Below are 15325 nucleotides of genomic sequence, written 5' to 3'. Positions count from 1 at the left end.
CACACATATTGATCTCATTTTACTGGTCAAACAGGTAATGAGTAACAGACTAGTTTTTGTTTGTCCCTAGACCCCCCCCCCTAACCCCCTCCCACCAGGTGAACTTTATCCACTGAAATAAATCAGACGTTCCTGCCATTTTATCACATTTCCAGTTTGTTCTCTCATTAGGCTGAAACATGGGGGCTTCTGGCAACTGGAGCTGGTATGCTGCACTCTTGTGTCTCTTCAGTTTGGGTAAGGAACTTTTAATTAACATGCAATACCTGCATTTTGTTTATAACTCCAGATTTTCAAGAACATCCAGGTTGTACATTTTCTTGTACATTTTGTCCAACAAATTTTGTAAAATAACATTTTGTACAATAAAAGTTTATTTTTAAACTTAAAATAAAAGTTTATTTTACAAATTTAAAAAGACAGCTGCTGGAATTATGGAATGGTCATTATGTGCCTGGAAAATTAAAATCCTTGATTTAAGTACAAAAAAAAAGCTAGTATAAGGTTCTAATATATTTAACTAGAGAAAGGCTTATTTATTCAGTGAACATTACTGTTGAAATACTGAAGATCACAGTTTCCTGGTAAACCTATGAATGCACCAGTTCCAAATTTTTTTGGCAATCGATTATTAATGATAATATTAATAGTAAATAACATTATTATTATTACTAGCTTTTATATAAAGCGAATCTAGAAGTGCAAATGTTTAATCAATTAACTATATATATATATATATATATATATACACACATTTTAGAGAAGCTGAAAAAGTAACAAATATGTAAATATTTATTTAATATAGGAAATATTTCACTGTTTCACTTCAATGTTATAGATTTAAGTGTTTGTATTATATTATATTATATCATATTATATTATATTATATTATTCAAGCTCTCCTTGGATGAAAGCCATGCTATACAGTGAAGCTTACACCATGTAGTTGTAGTTTTTAAATACAACATAAACTCTGAACCAAAAAACAAAGATGTCTGCCTCTTTGCGTAGGTGCTGAGGTTCTTTGTGATTGCACTGACCGTGGTATACAAATCCAGGGTGGTAATTTTACACTGACCAAGGGGTTTAAGAGAGACAGCGTAATCATCTACCGCTGTAACGACGGATACTACCCGTACCCTGCTGTGATCCGGATCTGCCTGCCAAACGGCTCCTGGAAACCAGCACCCAAGAGGTTTTCACCACAGAAATGCAAACGTGAGCGCCACAACTTTCATTGATTCATAATTTACCCCAGACTTCATCGAAGTAACAACTCTGACTCCTTTTTGCTGACTTTCCTGAAGTTGTTGAATGCCCTGATCCGAACGTTCTGGAGAATGGAAACGTCTCTCCTCCTGAAGTCCAGTACTTTGTGGGTAATGAGACTTCATATGAGTGTTACTCTGGATACACATTGAGAGGATCATCCAAACGGATATGCTTACCAAATGGGAAGTGGAGTGGCTCTACTCCAATCTGCAGCCGTGACTGTAAGTCTTGAGCAACATTTCATTGCTTTTTGCTTTGCTTTGCCTACTTTTTGGGTGTATAGAGATTTTTCACATGGGACAAATCCATGTGTAAGGATTGAATTAAATGGGGTAAGAACCAGTATCTGAGAGGATTAGACCTTAAGATGAGATAACATCTGAAAACAAAGAAAAAGTCACCATCTTTATTAATGCAGCTTTAAACATGGTGCCAGCCAACAGAGGATAATTCAGGCTGAAAACATGTAAATAAATGTAATAGAGTACATTATACCAATACATTTCAATAAATAAGACCTCAACCTTTTTTTTTTTCCTTTTACAAATAACAGACGGGAACTGAGTTTCATTTCCGTTTTTCCCCAGCTGGTGCTGCCTGTCCTGATCCTGGAGTCCCACCTGGAGCCTCAAGAGCAGGAAATATGTTTGGGATCGATGACAAAGTGACATACTCCTGCAATGGTGAACTGTTTTTGGTGGGCTCTAAGGAAAGAGTGTGTCTGGAGAACGGCCAGTGGACTGGGACAGAGCCAGCATGCTACTGTAAGACTTGTTAATTTCATATTAATAGTCATTAAACAATATGTTCCTTAGGTATAGAGCCACTTTAAAATTAAATCATCTTGTTTAAATCGTCATGTGAATGTCTGCGTGAATGACTGAATACAGTGTGAAGGCTTTGGAGTCCTCTGAACTAAATAAAGCGCTTTGCACGTGACGTCACGCTCTCCAGAACTCCGCCCACTCCACCATGACGGACGTCAAAATAAACAATGCGCTCCTTTAAAACTAGTCTAAAAACAGACATCTGGTAGCCTAATATCGCTTCTATTTAGTTTATTTCACTTTAAAAATGGTCATAGGGCTCTGCGCGGTCGGCTGCACAAACAGACAAGGATGGAAACCAAACATGTTATTTTATCTTGCCGTTTAGCTGTCAATAATAATGACTGTCTGTCAGTTCTCGGTGTAATCGCGGATTTGCATCGAACACTTTTTACAAGGTAAGAAAACTAACATCCATATACTTTAATTATGATTAGAAAAATATCAATTATGGGGAAGGTACTCGTCTAATCATTAGTAACCATGGAGACAATGCCGCATCGTCTTGTAGCCTAGCATATATGAAAAAAAAAACTGGTTAGCATCTTGTCTTTTGTACGTTTTTAAGGTTGCTCCGCTGTAAGGGGAAACGCTGTTTATGACGTAGTGATATAAATAATGTGATGTCAATTCAGGCAAAGTCATTAACTTGATTAATACGAGGTATGGGTCGGTTAAGCTAGCAATTTCCAACTTTTATAAATACCGCCGTCTATGAGCCTCAACCAGGTGTGTTACGTTCACAGGCAAATTAGATTGACTAGAACAAGTAGAAGCCATGAATAAACTGGCAAAAACAATTTTGGAAAGCAATTTCAGTCGCTCTGTTCAATACTCCCGTCCCTCACTTTCGACGTCCATCATGGCGCCTGGAATGATTAGTGACGTAGTTGAAAAGGGTCAATACAGGAAGAAGCCAGTGGACTACCCAACTTTCACACACACTTCTTTTGAAAAGACCAACCAAATATTTTATTTTTTTGTCTGTACTTCTTTTGTTTTGGTCGACGAAGCTTTTTTTCTAGATATTTAAATCTGCATTACTGAATTAACTTGCGTTTTATTTTGCTGCTACTTCTTTCAGATAAGCACACATTTGATACCCCACGTGAGGTTGCAGAATCATTTGGAGGTGCAATTAAAAGCACCCTCACCACTACACAATCTCTTAGTAAGTTTCTGGACTTTATCGTATGACAATATTTGAAACTATAACTGCAATATCTTAGAAAAAAGTGTCTTACCTTTTGTTAAACATGACTAAGAGTGACATGGCATATGGCATGACAAAAATACATATTATTGCTAATTATTCCTGATTGCACATGTAAAACAACTGTATGAATGTGGCTCATTCATAAAACCTCTTATTACACAGATGATACCCAAGAAGGGAGAAAAATCAGGATTTCAAAAGATGGGACTCTCAACATCTACATAGGTGTGGACATTTCTGAAAGCATAGAAAAAGATGATTTTGAGAAAGCAAGAGACGCTGTCATAACTTTGATTAAAAAGGTAAGGAGGTCTTTAAAGGAAAAAAATATGTAAGTTATATTTTTAGGAGAGCAAACAAATGTGGCAAAAACCTGTGAGGAATACTCTTGTCTGAAATAAAAATAACTATGAGGAAGCTGATACACAAAGTGAAAACCCACACGTAAAACCTGGCAGTATTTATGACTTTAAAACATTTCTTCAGCAGCAGAATAATTTAAAAGGTATTCTTTTGCCCTGCACAGCTGTAGGCGTTCCAAATTCACTAAATATTTACTTTCCTTGCAGCGCCCCCTTTTAAAGTTGCAATGCAAAAATTGTCAGGGTGATAGAATAAACTCACAGTTCACAATAATGATCGGCATCATAAACTTTACTGTTCATTAAAAAAATTGCGCTAAAGACAGAGACATTTAGGTGTCATCAGCCGGTCATATTAAAAGTTTTATATTATTTTCTAATGGAAAGGTCAATTGCCTTAGAGCTCCCTCCGCCTTACGATGCGCTGAGTGTGCAGAGACTCAGCAGCATAGTGCTTGGACTGCAGTTATTCTATGATGGCTCTGGAGTTTAGGGGTCCGAGGATGCTCACAGGGTGAGACCACAGACTGCTGTTGATGGGTGCTGGCAATAAATTTGCTGAGCTCTTAAAGAAGGTTAGAAACGCAGCAGTTAGTCCTACTAGGTCTGGACACTTACTCAATCTATGAAATTAATCAAAAGACATGTTATAGCACAGAGTAGACAACTTTTACATATAAATGACAATCTGTCTTTCTAAAAATACTCAGTTGGGTCTGATGGTGCTTGAAGCTTTTATTCAGTGCTTCCACACACTTATAGGCTCATTTGACATACAGTTTCTTGTTCCCTTTGGCTGCCACAACATCAGCCCATTAGAGGTAAATTTAATTATGAATTACAAATCATAATCTTGACTGATGTTTCTTGGCGCGAGGCCCTTGGCCCGTTGTCAAAGTCCACTTCTGGAAAATCACCCAGCTGATAAATGGATAGCTTTCTCTACAGAATAACAACCCTAAGCAATTTAAAGTGTCAGGCGCGCTGGATTAACAAAGCATTTCACAGAAATTGTTCAAGTTAACTTGTGCTCGTAAAGATGTGTCCGGAGTTTACATAGGACCCCTCCATCTCAACTGTTACCTTTTTCCACAGATCGCCTCCTTCAGCGTGTCTCCAAACTACGAAATCGTCTTCTTCTCATCTGAAATATACAGGGTGGTCAACATTCTCGATTTTTTCAATGCCAAAGTGGAACTTAATAAAGTTATAGAAGACCTGGAAAAGTTTGAAATAGGAGGTGAGTTGACCCCGAACACATGATAATGGTTATAACTTAAATACCTACCTGGACTCTGGTTTAACATCTGTGTTTTTGTGGCGTTTGGTTTAAAGACAAAAGCACTGGAACAGATCTGAACCTGGTCTTCAAAACCTTTGAGAATCAGATGGCTTTCATAAAGAGACAAGCTGGAGATGAGGGATTTAAAGCTCATCGGCATGTCCTGATCCTTTTCACAGATGGTAACAAGCCCACATCACACATATTGCTTGCAAACACACATCAACCTTCCACAGTTTATTGATATTCCTGTTAACAAGTAAAAAAAAAAAATCATATTTCATATATTTCTATACCTTTGGCTAAAGACATAAAACTCGGCCAAGTTATTGGTTTCAGGATAGATTTAAAATGTCAATAAAATAACTTATTTAAAAATGTATTGGAATAAATTATATTATTTTAAAACTTGCAGTGTCAGACATGATCTTCGACAGAATGTTACGTTCTCTTGTCTTATTCAGACGTTTCTCATTTCAGTAACACTTTATTTGACGGGGTGTGGATAAGACTGACATGACACTGTCATAAACATGAAATAACATCTGTCATGAACATGAAGGAGTCTTTATGAATGTTGTCATGAAGTGTCATTTGGTAAATAATGACACTTTTAATGCAAAGTTGCTTTAACAGTTGCCTTGAAAGTCCATTAAAAGTGCCAGCTTTGCATTAAAGTGTCATTATTTCCAAAATAATGCAAAGTTGGGACTTTTAATGGACTTTTAAGGCAACTTTTAAAGTAACTTTGCGTTAAAAGTGTCATTATTTACCGAATGACACTTCATGACAACAGTCATAAACATTCATAAAGACTCCTTCATATTCATGACAGGTGTTATGTCAGTCTTATGCACACCCCGTCAAATAAAGTGTTACCTAATTTGGACATCTGATTTTGTTGCTGATATTTCTATGTTGCTTTTCTTGTTAATTTTGTAAATCCGCAACAACATTAAAAGAAGATATGTTTTCACACATATTTTACAAGCAACACCTTTTCCACAGGTGCGTATAACATGGGTGGTTCTCCTCAGCCCACTGTTGCCAGAATAAAGAACACAGTCTATATGAATCACACTGTGGAGAACCAAGTCGGCGCAAGAGATGACTTTCTTGGTAAGTTTAGTTTTCAGTATCTTCCAATCTACTTTAAATATTGTGACATGGGTGATCTAGACATGTTACTGTTGCTCTATGAAGTTCCAGCTAAAACTTCTGTGTATCTTATAGGGATTTTATTTGACTGATTAACCAAAAAATAGTGCTTAGTGTTCACAGGTTTTGAAATCTTTAATAAATTCAAAACTGAAAAGGGTTGCTTGCATTTGTATTCAACCCCTCTTGAGTCAATACTTTCACCTTCTAACAGGTTTTCCTCAAAGATTGGTCTGTAATATAGGCTCTATATTTTACTTCTTCCATCAATCAAGCTTCTCAGTGTCTTCTAAAAAAATACCTTTCCATGATGCTTTAAAAAATATGAAAAAAATGAAACCCATACATAATTCTCTTCAAAATTATGCACTAATGCATGTTTGTTCATCGCAGTAGTAAATATTATCGACCCAGGGAGGCTGAATTACATGTTTGAGCAATTTCTAGATATTCATTTGTAATAATAAAAAAGAAGGATTTAAAACAGTGTACCACTTTGTACAATTTCACAATCATGCACTATTTTGAATTGGTGCGTAAAATCTCATGAAAATACACTTAAATTTATTTGATGTGATCAAATAAAAAACTGCTAACGAGGTACGAATACTTTTGCAGGGCGCTTTACTTTTTGCAATGTAAAAGAAACACGAACTTACAAAGTAACACCGTTTTACAGATATCTATATTTTCGCCATTGGGAATGACATCTTTGACGACGACCTGCAGCCCCTCACTGTAGGAACAGGAGGAGATCATTACTTCAGGATGTCAAAGATCGTAGAATTAAAGGAGACCTTTGATTTAATAATTGGTGAGTTGTCTTTGAAAAGGGAAAGCTGTAAAAAGCCTTTGTTTTTTGTTTTTTTTCTTCAGCTGTGGTGTGTGCGTGTGTGTGTGTGTGTGTGTGTGTGTGTGTGTGCGTGTGTGTGTGTGTGTGTGCGTGTCTGCGTGTGTGTGTTCTGGTATAGTTCCCGTAATTCTTCATTTAGCGCTAATTTAGCTCAGGGGAGGTAAGTGATCTTAAATGGGGCTCTGAATGGTTCTCTAGTTTCCCAAAGTAGTCAGGAAGAGAGCTGTTTTCTTCTGATGGGGATGGATGTGATGAAGCACCTCAGTGGACCTGAGTGGAGCCATTTCATTTAATGCAATAGGCTCTAAACTTTTTTTTAACTTTATTTCCTTTACATTTTAAATATTTATTTTAAATTTCTTCATACTGTCCGTTTGTTTACCGTTTACTCTAACCATGTATTTGAGTTTCTTGTTTGTTCTGCTTATTGCAGATGAAAGCGAAGTTGTAGGTATGTGTGGCCTGCACAGGGACTATGATACCACGGGAGATAAAGAAAGCACAAAGAAAATGTTTCCATGGTTGGCGTTTATTATTAACAAGGTGAATAATTCTACAATTTAGTTAATTAATCATACAGCAAAATAGCATTAAAATGCCATGAAATATATTTGTTGCAGCACCATTTATTTATGGTTCTGTTAGAGTGAAGTTACATCTTTATTTCAGCAAAAAGTCATGTTGGTTTAACAGCATACGTTTTCTCCACTGTCTGTTCTGTACAACTTCAGGGACAAAAAGCAAAAACTTGCATCGGCTCACTGGTGTCGCCAGACTTTGTCCTGACCGCTGCTCATTGCTTCACCTTTGGTGATTTGCCAGAGAATATAGTAGTTGAAATTGAAGATGGACTGGGCAGCAGTGGTAAATATCGATGACTTTCCTTCTCAGTTTGACAAAACAAGCTTCCATTTTATCACCATTTAATATGCAGCTGCAGCATAAGACATTTATTATAGATTATTATAATAATCAGTCTATATAATTAATCATGGCACGTGCTTAATCTTTATGCAGAGAAAAAAGTGAAAACTTTCACGCTGCACCCACAGTATAACATCACGGCCAAAGTCAAAGAAGGCGTGGCCGAGTTTTATGACTATGACTTGGCCATTATCCGACTGAAAGACTCAGTGCAGATCTCTGACTCTGTGAGGTATTTAACATCTTTGTCTTTAAATAATGTGGCTGCAGTTGGAATTTTTTTTTTTATCGATATAGCAATTTTCACATTCCTGCTTCAAAAACCTGAATTTCTTTCAGACCAATATGCATACCCTGCACCCAGGAGACCGGCGAGGCTCTCAACCTGGTTGGCGAGTCGACATGCACTCAACAAGGTCTGCTGGTTTGGCTCTTGTGCTCTGCTATGTACACTTGAAATCAGGCCTTAACACTTTATGATTAGATGACGATGATAACTAGTTAAATGGAGATATGCCTGCAGATGCATTTCAAGGCAACACCGCACACACCCAGCTTCCTTGTGCTACACCATGAAAATCAAAAGAAGGGTCTGAGCCAATTCACAAAATAGTTTGCAAAAGGAGGGAAAACATTAAGTTGAAATATCGAACCAACATCCACCATGGGAACAAGTAGATCTTTCACACGCTCACACCCGTTTCCTGCAGCCTATGGACTGATTAAGATTTATCACTGAGGGTACCACTCCAATTTCATTATGTTCTAGAAACATAATGACAAATAAAAAAATCTTATGTCTTCATGAGGTAAGTAAAACTTATTTCACCAAGGGAGGAAGTAAGTAAAGTTTATTGGATAAGTGCTTTTCAGAGACAAAATTATCTGATCTCTTAGACATTCTTCAAAATGGGTAACACATGAGCACATAACACCCAAGCAAGTCATACAAATATGTGTTGATCTCAAGAAATCAAGAAATGACTTCTAAAAAGCTACCACAGCAAAAAGGAGCTTAGATAAATTTATTTTTTCTTATAAATTTAACAAAGTGAACAGAATTTGTCATCACTTTGCTGCAAAATAATAATAATAATAATAATAATAATAATAATAATAATAATAGAAAAACTGTTTTTTATTGTGGAGATGCACCTTTTGCTTCTTACCGGCATCCTGATTGTTTAGGCTGCATGTTGTTTCCACATCACTTTTTGATTCAAAATATCTCAACTAAAACAACAAAAGAAACTTATTTACTGACACATCATTATCATGAGCTGCAAAGCCATCATGAAAAGAAATGTGATAACTTTTAGGTGATTTTTGTCCTGGTCAGGTTGTACACTTCCAAAGTGTGGAGTCATGGAGCAAGGCGTTTTATAGATTTAGAAAATGTTTTATAGCGGAAGATTGTCAAGTTATCATTTCAGTCAAAGTGGAGGCCGCTTACAAATTATTATGTTCTGAATTAACAGAGCAGGTCCTGTTAAAGAGTTATCGTGAGCAACTCGGTTTCCTAACAAGGAAGCACCCGCTGGTAGCGGAAAAAACCGTCTTCGCCAAGCTTGGAGAAAACGTAAGTTTTATATAAATGAGACGCTTTGTTTGCCAGCGTTATGTTTCTCTGATGCTTGGATGGTATTTTGCAGAGAGATTTGTGCATCAAAAAAGCACTTGCGGCACCGGGAATCACCACACAAGACGAAAGGGTTCCTGTGACCGATAACTTCTTGTGCACCGGCGGTCGGGTTGGGTTCAGAGATCACATAGCATGCACAGGTGGGTGTGCTCTAGTCACTTTTCAACATGATTAACAATGGTGGTCCGGTTTGGTAACTCTGTCTGTGGAAAATTGTCGGTACAGGGGATTCTGGCGGTGCTGTGTTCAAGAACTTCAACCAGCGTACAATCCAGGTAAAGAGCTGTGTGCAGCAAACGTGTTAAAGTTATTTATCGTCATAAACATGGAGTAAAAAGAACAGGTTAGTCAAAGTAGTAACTGAGATGACAGATTTGTTTCTTCTTCACAGATTGGAGTGGTCAGCTGGGGAACACAGGCACTGTGCGGCTCCACGGGCGGTCTGGTTGAGTCCAATGATGAGTCCAGAGATTTCCATATCAATCTGTTTAGAATGATCCCTTTTCTTTCTAAGAACCTTGGAGATGATAATCAAGACTACACACCACTGAAATTTCTGAAAAACTGAACGTAACTGCACGCTATAACTGGATCATAACATAAAATGTTCACTTACGGCATTTTAAATTCACACATTTGCTCTCTTTTCAGACTCTGACCTTTTGGTTGTACCCCACATGACAGGCATTCAGTGTTTATGTGACGTTTGAAAGTAAATCGTCAAAATGTTCCCTCTGTTAACCATGAATGAAGGATTATGTGTGCATCAGATCAGGTTTTAATGTATGTTCTGCTGTTTCAAAGATGCAGATAAGCTGGAAAATAACTCTATCTCGGATTAAAGCTGTCATGGTATTTTACCTGTTGTCGTTTTGATTATAGAAAGTTGGGTTTTCTCATTCTTCACATCAAAAGGTGATTATTTTTTGGAGCTGAGAAAAATCACCTGCAGGATTTGCCATAACTTTCTTCAGCTGAAAAACAAAACTAAAGTGGTTATTTTTGAAGCAAATAGTGAATGCTCAAGAGTCAGCACTCAGCTTCAGCTTTTTACTTTCATTTACCAGGCTTTAAAATACTAAATGGAAACAATCATCTGTGACTTTTTCATTTGAGTGTAAACCACACAGTGTGTCACATGCCCCAAATGGCCAGAGGGAGACAGTTAATTTTTATCAGATGTTGCACAAATCATGACTTTCCAAGACAAACTAACAAATAGACATCAGTTCCCACAAATGACCAACCAAATCTGAGTCCTTGCATGACCCAACAGCAGAAGAGTCAACAATAGAAGCAGCCAAAGTAGAGCAAAGGGACATGACCCACAAACTGCCAGTGGTGACTCTGAGGATGATTCAGACAAAATTATACGGTTTTTGAGAAAATTCTTATTGACTTAAGAACATGTGTTTATGTGTTTTTATGTGGTGATCAGTCAAGGTTCATCTTTATCCATCCATCCATCCATCCATCCATCCATCCATCCATCCATCCATCCATCCATCCATCCATCCATCCATCCATCCATCCATCCATTTTCTTCCACTTATCCGGGGTCGGGTCGTGGGGGAGCAGCTTCTTAAGGGAGACCCAGACTTCCCTCTCCCCAGCCACTTCTTCCAGCCCCTCCGGGGGAACTCCAAGGCGTTCCCAGGCCAGCCAAGAGACATAGTCCCTCCAGCGTGTCCTGGGTCTTCCTCGGGGCCTCCTCCCGGTGGGACGTGCCCGGAACACCTCACCAGGGAGGTGTCCAGGAGGCATCCTGACCAGATGCCCGAGCCACCTCAACTGGCTCCTCTCGACGTGGAGGAGCAGCGGCTCTTCTCTGAGTCCCTCCCGGATGACCGAGCTTCTCACCCTATCTATAAGGGAGAGCCCAGCCACCCTGCGGAGGAAACCCATTTCGGCCGCTTGTATCCGGGATCTCGTTCTTTCGGTCATGACCCAAAGCTCATGACCATAGATGAGGGTAGGAACGTAGATCGACCGGTAAATCGAGAGCTTTGCTTTTTGACTCAGCTCTCTCTTCACCACGACAGACCGGTACAGCACCCGTTTCACGGCAGACACTGCCCCAATCCGCCTGTCGATCTCTCGCTTCCTTCTTCCCTCATTCGTGAACAAAATCCCCAGAATCGGTGACAAAGGGCAGCCTTGGCGGAGTCCAACTCTCACCGGAAACGAGCCCGACTTACTGCCAGCAATGTGGACCAGACTCTGACACGTCTTCATTAGAATCTTATTAAATTAAGCAAGACCCCGATCAATTTAAAAGTCTCATCTTGGTTTCAATAAATTGTTTGAAATAATCTGGAACATTAGTTTTAGATTTTGATTTAGAAACTGATTTTGATGCATGATGATGTAAACCTGGGATTGTTTAAATCTTGAACAATCTCACCATTAAGGCGACTTAAAATTCTAAATAAAACAAATTAAAAGAACTACAAAATGCTTTATAAACAATATAGAAAACAATGTTCATATTTTGTAACATAGTAACAACCTAATGTTTTTTTTATACTGCTTTTGTTGTAGTTTGAATTTAGATTTTTATCTTTGTCAGGGCCTTTATAAACATTTTGTTCCTACAACTTGATCACTGAACAACGGAGCTTTTACTTCTATTTTCTCAATATATTCAAGTTAACAGACAGCTTATCTTTTATCCATATAGAAAGGTATTTTCTGTTATATGGCAGAACTTTCTAACAAATAGGTTCTCCATTCCAAATGAGCAATTCTTAAATAATTCTGTCTTTTCCAAAATTGAAAATGAAAAAAAAAGGAGCACTTTGAGAAATTGCTCCAGCCCTTAAAAGGTTTCATCCAAACTCTTTTATGGCTGCTCAGCTCTTGCTGATAAAGCTCTCCAGCTCACCCCCCACCCCCTCCGGGTCAGTGAGTCAAGCCCCATTTCCAGCTCCCGGTGCAGACGTACGCAATGCGGACACTCCGTTTGGCCGCGTGCCACGGCCAGATCATTTAAATTAAATTTAGTGGAGAGTTATTCTTTTGTGTAATTAGGTTTTTCTTTTTCTCTTCATGGCCGTGAGATGAAACGATACTGAATTTGTCAGCTGTTGTATTTTTACAAACCTGACACAAACAAGGCAATTACATCAAGAATGATTTGTTGCGGTTGGAGCCATTTCATTGCTTCAAATTATTTTGTTTTGCCACATAACCACCCAGCCAGCTTTCAATAATAATTATAATAATAAAAAGTACACTTTTGCAAACCTCCGTACTAATGCATATTGGGTGCGGGCAGTATCACAGAAAATTTGGATGTTTCAATATTAATGCTGAACCCTTGCTTCTGTGTGTGTGTGTGTGTGCGTGTGTGTGTGTGTGTGTGTGGGTGTGTGTGTGTGTGTGTGCAGCAGCAGCAGAGGCATGATGTACTGCTTCCCCCTGGGAACATTTGTCTGGTTTCCCTCTAACGGCGAGAGAGGGAGGAGGTCAGTGGGATGAGAGAGGGCGGCAGAGACAGGAGAAGACAGACTGTGTGCGATGACGGACGAATGGCAGAGGCTTAATTGAATGAAAGCTTCTTCAGGTCTCGGATGCCGTAAACAGGGAGGAAATTTAAACCAGGGTCCTACGCTTATTGAATCCCTCCTGAGGGCTCGCTAACCTCTCCGTCTTCTTTTCTATCTGGATCGCAGCTGCCTCGTTCTCCGCCGTCTATTTAACCGAAGATGAACCCTCGGCTTTCTCTGAAATCAATCTACACCTAAACTGATTAGCGGTGTTTGGATAGAGCAGCGTGCATGAGGGGGCGGTAATTTCAGGCCCCGCTAAGCCCCCTCCTCTCTTCACCGTCTGTGCACTGCTAGCGCACACAGCATATTCCTGATGAAGCATCCTGCTGTTTAAACTCTGGCTGATCTGTCTCACTGAGAGCCCTAAATCAACCTTATAGGCCATTTCAGAAATTGCTGCCATTAGGAACTGCATGCATACACGTTTTCCCCTCTTTTGAGCTCTAGAAAAGAAGATTGCATGCATTGCATGCATATTTTTTGCTGATCCTGTTACTTTAAAATGAAATTGCACAGATAGACAATGAAACTTTATTTGCCTGAACTCTCATGACCTGTTTTTTTTTTATTCTTGTGGTAAATTTAAACATCAAAAAAATGCAAATTTAACAACTTCTGACTTACTAGTCACTAGTGTGTACAAAGAGCAAAAGCATTCAAACCCATTAGACTATTTTCACATTTTGTGTCACGTTCAAACCCCCAAACCTTAATATGTTTTCTTGAGAACCAACCCAAAGTAGTGTATGATTGTGAAAAATCTTTTGCACTCTTCCCTCATCACCTTTAAGTATGATTTTGTGCAACTAATAGTTTTCAGAAGTCACCAAATTAGTAAATATATTCCACCTGTGTGTAATTCAATCTGTTCTGTGACGGTCTAAAGGGATTGTTGGAGAACATTAAGGAACAATCATCATCATGAAGACCAATGAACACAGCAGACAGGTCAGCGAGAAAGTTCTGAAATACTTTAAACAGAGTTAGATCAGAAATCAGAATATATCAGACTCTAAACATCTCTCTGGAAAAAAAAAGAAAGAAAATCAACACATCGCCACCAGGACAGTGAAAAATGGCAAATGACAGTGAAACATGGTGGTTGCAGCATCATTCTGCTGGGATGCTTTTCTTCAGCATGGACATTTAAGCCAATCAGAGTTAATAGGCAGATGGATGGAAGAAACACGGAACAAAAAAAGAGACTGCAAATGACTTTAGCTGAATTTGGAGATTATCTTCCAGTGAAACAGTGACCCTAAGAAAACAACCTGACAAAATTGAATGGTTAGATCAAGGCATATTTAGACTGACACAGTAGATGAAAGTTTGTGGCACATCTTGAGAATTAATGGCCAAAGTCTTTTAATCTGCACCAGCTTGTCATTTTGTGAAGAACAGGCATATTTTTCAGCTAACATGCTGCTGACACACACATTAACTACCAAAATCTGGTAAAGCCCAATTTGTCTTCAATAATCAGTTAACCTTGCTTTAAAATATACAATTTTATCTAAAATTTGTAAAAGAAACTGAAAACGTAATCAGACATGGAATCAGAGAAACATAAAGATCTTCCCACAACTGGTGATAAAGTTTAGTGTCAGGTCCTTAAAAATTCAATTGCTATTTACTGAAGTAAAAGCCTGTTTGACTTTAGTTTGATAAGTTATACTTTTTCTAAGTACTGATTTAACCATTTAAAAAACAAGAGTTGTAAAACTGTTAGATAGATGAATTCACCAGCTGTTCCCATACAAGTAAAATTGACTAAAACCGTCATAAAAATCAAAATGATTCCTTAAGATTCAAAAGGATTACAGTGATGATTTTTAGGTTTGTCTTACAACTTGCCTACACTTTACTTTACTTAAAAGGTAAGTAAAATAACATCTGATCCAAAACATGTAACAATGTGTAACAACACATTTGTTCCCCCAAAACATAAAACATCTGGATTAGTAACTAAAACTCCTTTCTTAACTTAATAAAGGGATACATGAACCAGAAACATGCCTAACTCCAATTTATTTTACATTATTTCTAAAAAAAAATGTTCTTGACTTAAGAAAAGTTCCCAACTGATTAAATGCAGTCCAGTTGGAAGTCATAGTTTTAGTAATTTTTCAGCTTGACATCAAGCTGCTGCAGTGAAAGATGAGTTCAGTTTTACAGCAGAAGCTCCTGTAAAACTGACTGTACAGAAATGTTTCTCTTATCTTTGATTTAAATATGACA

General features: G+C 38.2%; 1 protein-coding gene across 1 annotated transcript; it reads left to right on the top strand.

Annotated features, from left to right (window-relative positions):
• Nucleotides 1–148: 148 nt before the first annotated feature.
• LOC106921330 (complement factor B-like) lies at nt 149–10396 on the top strand. The gene is made up of 18 exons (XM_014992943.2): nt 149–237; nt 1012–1218; nt 1308–1493; nt 1860–2036; nt 3184–3270; nt 3478–3617; nt 4773–4917; nt 5013–5141; nt 5968–6078; nt 6797–6931; nt 7404–7513; nt 7702–7834; nt 7988–8126; nt 8234–8310; nt 9373–9473; nt 9547–9676; nt 9762–9811; nt 9928–10396. Exons 1-18 carry the CDS (start codon nt 180–182, stop codon nt 10102–10104), a joined length of 2292 nt encoding a protein of 763 aa, XP_014848429.2. The 5' UTR covers nt 149–179; the 3' UTR covers nt 10105–10396.
• Nucleotides 10397–15325: the final 4929 nt, after the last annotated feature.

The sequence above is a fragment of the Poecilia mexicana genome, unplaced genomic scaffold (genome assembly GCF_051168715.1).
Source record: "Poecilia mexicana isolate PSO_F unplaced genomic scaffold, ASM5116871v1 scaffold_14, whole genome shotgun sequence".
NCBI classification, from domain to species: Eukaryota; Metazoa; Chordata; class Actinopteri; order Cyprinodontiformes; family Poeciliidae; genus Poecilia; species Poecilia mexicana.
Note: the sequence above shows the minus strand (reverse complement) of the source record. Positions and strands in the feature narration are given on the sequence as shown.